We start from the raw sequence: 10,413 nt of genomic DNA, 5'->3' as shown, positions 1-10,413 counted from the left end.
ACAGACAGCAAATAAATCTTTGGAAAGAAAATAGTTACCATTTGCGTATTAGCCTCTCTGGAGTTCAAACACCACGAAGCGACAGCACAATGAGACATTTTAGTTATAATTTCACACTTCAGACTTCAAAGAAGCTCACTTTGGCCAAGCGAGAAGTCTTTGCCGTACACTAAAAATCTTATTCAATGAGACCAATATATTTAGTTTTGGCGAAAAGATTCGTTTTTCTCTAACAAGTAATTTCAACAATTCAAAAACACTTTGCTCTAATACGGTGTCAGCTAAAGTTTTTACTTGCTGAGGAGAAAATATTATACTTGAAATTCTTTGGGACTATCTGCTGATAAAAGTATTAAAACTTATTTTAAATATTCTGAGAACAATAAAGTAGTCAACATTACTAGTCTATTTACCTACAACAATCAAAATAGAGCCTATTGTTCTGAGTAACTACTTGTAATATGCTTCATATCTATAGATGTTTCTGGTTAATTCAATTTGGGGGGAATTATAATCAAAATTTCACCTTTTACTGGAAAGTCTTTGGTATCAGGATAATTATGAAAAGTCATATAAGAACAGAACGGAAAGGCAAAACCTGCTCTGGAACATAGTTAACAAATAGTTAGAACCCAAACAGCGACCATGACTAAGGGCCCATCATCAATAACCACGTGGACAGAGTATTTTCCTCAAGGGCAGTGTTTCCTCTGGTTCCTTCAGCTCATCGTTTTGGGAGTGAAGATGACTCACACTCCCACAGTCCTCGACACGTCTCCTGTACGTGGGCTGATGGATGCTGTGCCCTTTAGGTCCTCTCTGCCTCTTAAGTCTGAGAAATAAAACAATCTCATGGTGCTCCTTAGTTCTAGACACTGATAGAAGTCGGCCCCACAGACTTCTACTTACGAACCAACATAAAAGCCATACCCTGTCAACATGCCCGCGCTTCCACGAGGCAGCTCAAATCATCACAATGGTCCCTGAGTACAGGAAAAACAAAACGAACGAACAAACAGAAAACAGACACATACCAGAATAACTTTAAAAGGAGGTAGTATAAACAGGAGCCACGGAGGCAGAAGCAGCCCCCCTCCTCACCTAAAGCTCTGCTTTTTTTTTTTTTTTCGTTGTTGTTGTTTTACCATGAAGCCTATGCTAAGAGAACTAAGGGGAGAATTCGAATTTCGTTCAGATGGTTACCGGCACTTCACATCGGTCTGCTTCTGAACAGGTCCAGTTTGGCACAAAATTATGCATGTAAAAAAACAATCACAGGATAGGAGATGATGCTGGGACTTGCGTCCACTTGTGATTTTAGACCATGATCTAACATGACCTGCCCTATCTATAAACAAGAGGTTTCAGAGAGGAACCCAAAGCTGGGCGTGGTGGCGCATGCTTGCAATCCCAGCATTCCGGAGGCTGAGGCCAGAGGATCGCGGATCGGTTCGCAGACAGCCTCAGCTACTTAGTGAGGCCCTCTGCAACTCAGGGAGACCCTGTCTCAAATGAAGAATAAAAAATAGGGTTGGGGGTGTAGCTCAGAGGTAAAATACCCCTGGGTTCCATTTCCAGTAACACACACACACACACACACACACACACACACACACACCATACACCCCCAAAAAAACCACGAAATGAGATTGAAAGTAATTTCTAAAAAATCTGAAAAAATACTATCAAAAGGTTATCGGGGCCCTCTCTGTATCCCTTTCCCTGGGGTACACTGGGGTGACTGTCTCCTAAGAGAAGGCCTATTCAATTCGGCTGCGTAAACAATCAAAGCAGCAAGAGGCTTCACTTCAGGAGTTAGCATTCCTGATTCGCAGCACTGACACTAATTAAAAAGAGCCCACCAAATTCTCTCAAGGACTCAAGAAACCACAAGTAGTAGAGTGGCAGAGTCCTGAATATTTATCTCTAAATAAAGGTGGCATATTAAGAAAAGAAAAAAAGCTCTGGGAAGGTACTGTATATCAAATAGTTATTGAGGAAACCCAAGAAGCTCCTCAGGCAACTTTTTAGTCCTGTCCTAAACACCATCATGGGTAAGGCAACAACTTTCTGGAAGGCACTGTTACCACGACAACCTCAAGTTCATTCTGCTGTCTAATTGCGCGTATCAAAATGTCTTCTTAAAAGCCAAACTGGGGAAGGAAGGTAGGACAGACAGACAGACGGACGGGAGAAGGGAGAAACCCCTATGTCTTCTGCATGGTTTTTGCAACTAATAATGGAAGCACTGAGGATGTTTTGCAAACTGGACAGCACAGCCTCTGGCCCAGAGTCAAGCGAAGAGGAGCCGAGAGGGCACAGCTGGGCTGGGGGCCAGAGTGGGTCAAGTTCTCGGACTCGGACCCCCAAACACAGCCGCTCAGCGCCCTGAACCACCCGTCTCTGCTCCTGGAGGGGTGTGGTTCCCCAAAGAGCTGCACTTGCTCTGGTCAGCAGCCCACGTTTTCTCTCAGCGGCGTTCACAGTCCTCGCAGGTATAGGGTTTTCATTGCCCAAGGCCTGCAGGGGTCACACTCTTTGGAAAAAAAAAAAAAAATCAAAGCTTCAGGCAAACATTCTTCTTCATCCACCTGTCCACCCTTCACTCCCGGTGAGGGCCATGGCGGCCGGCGAGCCGGGCGAGGGCCTGGAGGGTGGCGTCTCCAGAGCCCGCCTGGCCCGCTGAGGTAGCTTTCACAGAGGGGCTCCGAGCCCTCCGCTCCACTGACAGTCACACTTCACTGTCCTTTCACATTGCTGAGAAAACACATTCAAAATACGTGAGTTTAAAAAATGAAAAGAAAAAAAAAAACACATTCAAATAAGGCTGAAATACCCAAGACGACTGCGCTGCCCGGGAAGGCTCCGGAGCGGCGCTTGGTCCTCCCGGCCTGGTCCTCCCAGCCTAGGCCACGAGCTGGGGCGGCGCCGGGGAGGCCGAGGGCAGCTGCGGCTCATCGCTGCACTCGTGGGAGAAACGTCCGGAGTCCCTGGTCTCCTGGCTGCCCTCACTGTTGGCGGAGAGCTCGGCGTCGGCGGCTCCGCAGGAGGGTCTTGGGAAGCCGGCCGTGCGGCCCGGGCCAGAGGGGACGGGGGAGCCGGTGTCGCCGACCAGCACGGCGCCCACGGGCTGGTAAAAGGAGACCGCTGGGCCGAATCTTCTTTGAGGCTAGGAGAAAACAGAGAAGGCCCGTGACAGAGGCACCCACCACGCCGCACCTGAGGCAGGGAAGAGCTAGGAACCGCCGGGGACCTGGGCTCCCCGGCCCTGGCCCAGCCCGGAGACCACAGCTCTGATGCTCACTGCCCATCATTGCCCTACCACCGGCCCTCAGCCAGGCCCCGGGAACCAAACCTTACACAGAACAGAAATTAAACCTTCACCCACATCTCTCTCTCTCCGGGCTACACCCCAGCCCCACTTTATGTTTTATTCTGAAACAGGGTCTAGGTTGCCAAGAGCCTCACTCAGTAGCTGAGGCTGGCTTCGAACCTGTGCGATCCTCCTGTCTCAGCCTCCCAAGCGCTGGCATTACAAGCGTGCGCCACACGCCCGGCTCCCTCTCTCTTTAAAACATCATGTCATATACCAACAGTTGCCAAAGACTCTTCTCAAGTAGGTAGGTTACCTGCTCAACTTTGGTCTTCTTAGAGTCGTGGAAAAAAAGCCATTTTTTCTTAGAGCTGTTTTTAACTATAGGGCCATAACTGTTAATGATCAGGTCTGTTCCTCCCTGGGGACAAAAAAGGGGGACACTTAAATATCTTGGTATTAGAGGTATTAGTTTATCACAGGAACACAGAAAATTTTTATATGTTAAAAAAAACAGACATCAGTCTTTTCTATATAGGCACGCCACATATCCAGGTTATTTGTGAATGATTAAAAACATTAATAGCGCAGGGCCTAGTGGCACACGCTTGCAATCTCTGCGCTTGGGAGGCTGAGACAGGAGGGCCCCATAGCTCAGCTACTTAGTGAGGCTCTCAGCAACTTACTGAGACCCTGTTTCCGAATAAAGTATAAAATTGGTCTGGGGGTGGGAGATAGAAAAGGCCCTGGGTTCCACCCCCCAGTACCACACACAAAAAAGGAAAACCATTAATAGGTTTGTTTGTTTGTTTGTTTGTTTGTGGTACTGGAGGTGGAACCCAGAGGCTTTCTACCTCCGGGCTATACTCCCAGACCCATTTTATATTTTATTTGGACAGGGTCTCACTTAAGTTGCTGAGAGCCTCACTAAGTAGCTGCGGCTGGCTTCAAACCTGAGTGATCCTCCTGTCTCAGCCTCCCAAGAGCGGGGATTACAAGCGTGCGCCACCATGCCTGGTATTAATAGGTTTATTTATATATGTATACATATGCTTATATAAATTATATTCTATAAGCAATAGACTATGTGTGTGTATATATACACATACATACTTTTGCATGCATATATGTATATGTATGAAGTATTTGAGGTAAAGCATGATTGCAAAACTTATTTTCCAATGATATAGCAAACAAAAAGCATATCTAAGATATGTTGTGACAATATATATTGTGACAATATGTTAGCAATTGTGTCTATATTTATTATATTACTTTTCAAAAACTTTTTCATAATTGAAATTTTGTACTGGGGATGGAACCCAGGGGCATGCCACCTCCAAACTACACCCCCAGCCCCATTTTTTATTCTTTAGTTTGAAACAGGGTCTCACCGAGTTGCAGAGGGCCTCACTAAGTAGCCGAGACTGTCCGTGAACTGTGATCCTGTCTCAGCCTCACAAACGCTGGGATCACAAGCGTGCGCGACACGCCTGGCTATTTTTATCTTTAAGCAGGGTCTTGCTAAGCTGCTGAGATTTTTGTTGATCTCCGTTTTAGTAAAGGGTTGGGGAGGAATAATTTATAGCAGGGTTTGTCAAATGTTTCCTCTAAAGAGCGAGATAGGTGGTCTGGGCTCAATTTTCTTTTTTTCCCCCTTTACAAATATACAAAGACATCCTCAGTTCAGGGACCGGCCTGACACAAAAGCGGCTGTGGCTGGGCTGCGCGGCTGGCCTCTGCTGGTGCCTGACTGGTGGCAGGTCGGTTCGGGGAGCTACTGTAAGAACGCGCAACATCCACTGTGGTGGTGTGACGGAAAACAGCTCTAAGCTGCTGTCCGTAGGCTGACCACTATACTATTAGTACACACAGAAGGCACAAGCACTGCCCTCCACAGACAGCTCTTTACTGCGACCGACTGCCTTGGGAAGGGAAGCGTCCAAGGATCTAGGGAGATGTGCCATCTTTTACAAGTGCTCATATCTGGGATGGGATGTTCTGATAATTCCATTCAACAACCAGCAAAAGCAGATTAGTAATGAGCTAGTCACCCAGTAAATACAGGACAGTCCAAATTAGTGACTATAAACTAATGGACCACGATGGCTCTATAGTTAAGAAAAATCATCTCCATAAGATCCCATCCAAGCCAGGCGTGGTGGCACACGCTTGTCATCTCAGCATTTGGGAGGCTGAGACTGGAGGATCGCGGTTCACGGACAGCCTCAGCTACTTAGCGAGGCCCTTTGCAACTCAGTGAGACCCTGTTTCAAAATAAAAAATAAAAAAAAATAGGGTTGGGGGTGCAGCTTGGAGGTAGAATGTCCCTGGGGTCCATCCCCAGTACTGGGGGGGGGACCCATCTAATGTATCTATGCTGCTTTTTCATTTTTTCCTTTACCTCTATCATTCTTTGTTTTCCTTTTATTTAGTCCTAACCTCTCCCCAAATATTTTATATAAGGAAGGATATGGGTGAGATTTTTTTTCTTTTTTTACATCTCATGTAAAGAGAAATATGTACAGCTGGGCATGGTGACACATGCCTATAATCCTAGTAGCCGGAGGCTGACAAAGGAAAATCACAGCTTAGTGGGACCCTGTTTCAAAATTAAAAAAATAAAAAAGGATTGGGGGTGTAGCTCAGTGGTAGAATGCCCCAGGTTCCATCCCCAGTGCCCCACCCGCCCATATAACAGACACAAGTCACATGGCAAGGTGTAGCGGTGCTCGCCTATAATCCCCACGCTTGGGAGGCACTGAGATGGAAGGATCTCAGGTTCTAGACCAGCCTCCACAATGTAGCGAGACCCCCAGCAACCTAGAGAGACCCTCTTTCAAAAAATAAAAAGGGCAGGGGGGGTGCAGCTCAGAGGTAGAACGCCCCTGGGTTCGGTCCTCAGTGCCACACACAGGTGTATGTACACACTGCACGCAGAATATTCTCTGGGCTCTGGCTACCTTTGCATCAATGAAGCTGGTCGGCACGGCCGCTGGCACCAAGGACCCGCCGTCGGCAGCACCTCCCTCTGGGCTCTTTCCGCCTTGGTTTGCACTGGCGAAGGCCATGCTGAGAGGGGCTAACTGTCCATTCCCATTCTGTGATGTCTTGGAAGCAGTTGATCTCCTGAAATACGGATAAGACACTAGAACCTAACATCATAGAAGATACAGGCAATTCCACCACAATGCTGATAATCAGAATTTTGCAAACAGTGGAGTCCAATGCACATGCCTTTTTTGCGGTACTGGGGATGGAGCCCAGGGGCGTTCTACCTCCGAGCTACATCCCAGCTCTATTTTTTATTCTTTATTTTGAAACAGGGTCTCACTGAGTTGCGGAGGGCCTCACTGAGTAGCTGAGCTGCCCACGAACCGCGATCCCCCGTCTCAGCCTGCCCAGCGCTGGGATGACAAGCATGCGCCAAACAATGGTTTTTTACTCTAACTACTGCAAAGTATTATGATTTGAAGAAAACTTTGTTTTCGCCTCAATATCTGTTCACATAAAATTACTTTCAACAAATAACAAAAACTCTAACACTTACAAAATACTAATAGTTTATTGTGGTTTACACATTATTTGTGCAGAATCAGAATTTTTTTCCATGCAGGCCTAGAGATCGCTACACTAACCTAGCAATTCACCTGCCAGTTAATGATGGTGAAGTTACGTTAGCACGTTGCGAGATTCAGGCATCACTAAAACCATGTGCATACAGATTTTATAAAAATCTCTCTTAAAGGGAGAAATCTGGACAATAAAAACCAGTTCAATATTGACAAAAGTGGTAGAACTCTTGTTAATGTTTTGCAAATATTTGAACAGCATTGAACTGAAAAATCTACGTCAAGTCAAGGAGAAGAGTGATGGGAATTACCTAAAAAAAGGACTTTTTAAAAAAATTTAAAAAAAGATAGCCGGATATGGTGGCGCACGCTTGTAATCCCAGCATTCAAGAGGCCGAGACCGGAGGATCGTGGTTGGTTCTCGGGCAGCCTCAGCTACTTACTGAGGACCTTTGCAACTTAGTGAGACCCTGTTTCAAAAGAAAGGATAAAAATTAGGGCTGGGGGTGCAGCTTAGAGGTAGAATGCCCCTGGGTTCCATCCCCAGCACTGCAAAATGAATAAATAAATAAAAGATCCGGTTGGGATTACATACATATTTATAATTCCCATGCTTGGGAGGCTGCGACAGGAGGATCGCACAGGTTTGAAGCCAGCCTCAGCTACTTAGTGAGGCTCTCGGCAACTTAGTGAGACCCTGTTTCCAAATAAAATAGAAAATAGGTCTGGGAGTGTAGCCCGGGGGTAGAAAAGCCCCTGGGTTCCACCCCCAGTACCACAAAAAAAAAAATAAGTAAATAAATAAATGCGTGTATGCTTCCGGCCACCTCTGTGCCGGCAATGGCACGCACCTGGCTTTGCTCCGGTAGATCAAGATGAGAACACAGACGAAGATGCAGGTCAAGGCTATGCCGACGCCTACAGCAATGCCCGTCACCGACTTCTGGTCCAGGTGGTAGTAGCCTGAATAAACTAGAGGGAGACACAGTCGCTCAGATCAGTCAGGGAAAGAGACTCTCAGATATTTGCTTTTCTAGTCAGAAAAAAATTTGGTGTTATTTATATCTTATGAAAAGTTATTAATTTTTCACCAGTAATTTCTGACATCAGTTTCATCTTCCAATACTTAAGATTCTAATTAGCTATCATATATCAGACATAAGTACCACTTCCTAATTCTTAATACTGAAAGGCACAAAACATATTCTTTTTTTTTCTTCTTCTTTTTGAGGTACTGGGGATAGAACCCAGGGTAATTCTACCTTCAAGCTACACCCCCAGCCCTATTATTTATTTATTTGTTATTATTATTATTGGTGGTACTGAGGATGGAACCCATGAGCATTCTACCTCCTAGCTACACCCCCAGCCCTATTTATTAAGTTATTAAGTATTATTATTATTATTACTACTATTATTTATTATTATCGGTGGTGGTGGTGGTGGTGGTACTCGGGATGGAACCCAGGGGCATTCTACCTCCTAGCTACACCCCCATCCTATTTCTTATTCTTTATTTTAGGGTCTCACTGAGTTGCCAAGGGCCTCACTAGCTGTTCCTGGCTGAGGCCCAGATCTTCCTGTCTCAGCCTCCTGCATGCTGGGACCACGAGCGTGCCCACCACGCCCGGCATGAGCGGCTCTTTAAAGACACATTTCTAATTGCTTTTCTGGAGAGAAACAACTTCCTTTCCAGAAAGTCTGTCTTTCTGTGGTGAAAACCCTTAGTCAAAACCATTCTCTTCTTATCCTGCGCACCACAGCCACCTGGGCTGTTTACCCCTGTGGACGCGCCTGGGAAACCCACTCCATCACGTCCTGGGAGGCGCAGCTCCTGCGTACTGGGGACCGCGCCGCGGGGAGAGGGACGGGCCCGCGGGGAGAGGGACGGGCGCACTGCTCGGAAAGCGCACTTCAAGAGCACAGGAAAGAGCCGCTCGCCCACATCACGACCTCACTAGCGACAGTGGAACACGCAGTGCAGGCTGAGGGGCGCGGCCCTGCAGGAGCCGAGGAAATATATATAGAGAGACATATACATGAATATATATTTACATATATATATTTTACAGTACTAGGGTATTATACCTCAAAGCTACAGCCCCAGCTCTATTTATTATTACATTATTATTATTATATGCGGTACTAGAAATGGAACCTATGGGTATTCTACCTCTGAGCTACACCCCCAGCTCTATTTATTATTATTATTATTATTATTATTATTATTATTATTATTATTATTGGCAGTACTGAAGATGGAACCCAGGGGCATTCTGCCTCCTAGCTACACCGCCAGCCCTATTTTTTATCTATTATTATTACTATTACTATTATTATTATTTGTTGTAATGGGGATGGAACCCAGGGCCATTCTACCTCTGAGCTACACCCCAGCCCTATTATTAATTCTTTATTTGGAAACAGGGTCTCACTGAGTTGCAGAGGGCCTCACTAGGTAGTAGCTGAGGCTGGCCGTGAACCGCGATCGTCCTGTCTCAGCCTCTTGATTGCTGGGATCATATGGGACCTGAAAAATATTTTTTTCCCTTAAGTCACTGTGGTGATATCCAGACCTTTGGCATCAGCGGAATCTAAACGACTGGCCCGTTGGCTTGATTCAGAAGTTTCTTTTGGAAGAACCGCCAGCTCCACAGAGTTTGAGAAAGGTCCTTCCCCCACTTCATTGGACGCTGATATCTTGACAATGTACACGTTCCCTGCCACCAGGTTCTCCAGCAGTGCCATAGTGATCGTCCCTGTAAACATATCAGTTAAAATTAAGTACACGTGTACAGTCACGCAAACATGGATCTCAGTTTTTAAAAATTTATGATTATAAAAATGGCATTTTTTTCACTGAAGAACATTTAGAAAATGATTAAAAAATAGTTACACTTTCTCACTGTTAACATTTTTCTTTTTTGTGTGTGTGGGACTGGGGATTGAGCCCGGGGCATTCTACCTCCGAGCTCGGCCCCCAGCCCTATTTTATTTTTTATTTTGGCACAGGGTTACTCTAGGTGGTGAGTCTTACTACGTGGTGAGGCTGTCCTCGAGCCCTGACTGAGTATCAGCCTCCCAAGCACTGGGATTAGAAGCGTGCACCATCACGTCTGGCGCACTGTTGGCATTTTAATGTATATTTGTGTGTGTGTGTGCGCAAATGTGTGAATATATATTCACTGCATGTATTTTTGTATCTTAAGAGTTTTCACTTAACATAGTACCATGCATACTTTCCTCACATAATCCTCTATAGTTTTATAAGGAGTTCTTAAAATTAGCATATGTTTTTCTTTGGATGCATACATGTGAATATTCTACATAAATGGCTTGAAGTAATTTAATTATGAAATACTTTAAGCGTACACACACAAAGAAAATGATCCATGCAATAAACCCAGACCAACAATTATAATTAGATTTAAAAGCTCAATGTGAGAGGTTTTTTCCTTATTAGCAGTGTCTAACTACTTATGGTAATAGCTACAATAGATGATTTTTTCCTTTTTAAAATAAAAACAG

At 45.4% G+C, this 10,413-nt stretch overlaps 1 protein-coding gene across 1 annotated transcript in view; it reads right to left on the bottom strand.

Annotated features, from left to right (window-relative positions):
* Positions 1 to 2,785: 2,785 nt before the first annotated feature.
* The window catches only part of PRTG (protogenin), a gene marked incomplete at its 5' end in the record, with an annotated part of 85,118 nt that continues 77,490 nt past the window's right edge, over positions 2,786 to 10,413 (bottom strand). Inside the window, 6 exons of the mRNA XM_080707040.1 lie at positions 2,786 to 3,169; positions 3,630 to 3,734; positions 5,017 to 5,172; positions 6,277 to 6,442; positions 7,737 to 7,857; positions 9,462 to 9,644. Of these exons, the coding sequence (XP_080563166.1) occupies positions 2,906 to 3,169; positions 3,630 to 3,734; positions 5,017 to 5,172; positions 6,277 to 6,442; positions 7,737 to 7,857; positions 9,462 to 9,644 (995 nt within the window). The 3' untranslated portion in view covers positions 2,786 to 2,905. The remainder of the gene's footprint in view (positions 3,170 to 3,629; positions 3,735 to 5,016; positions 5,173 to 6,276; positions 6,443 to 7,736; positions 7,858 to 9,461; positions 9,645 to 10,413) is intronic.

The sequence above is a fragment of the Muscardinus avellanarius genome (genome assembly GCF_963383645.1).
Source record: "Muscardinus avellanarius genome assembly, chromosome: 12".
Taxonomy (NCBI): Eukaryota; Metazoa; Chordata; class Mammalia; order Rodentia; family Gliridae; genus Muscardinus; species Muscardinus avellanarius.
Note: the sequence above shows the minus strand (reverse complement) of the source record. Positions and strands in the feature narration are given on the sequence as shown.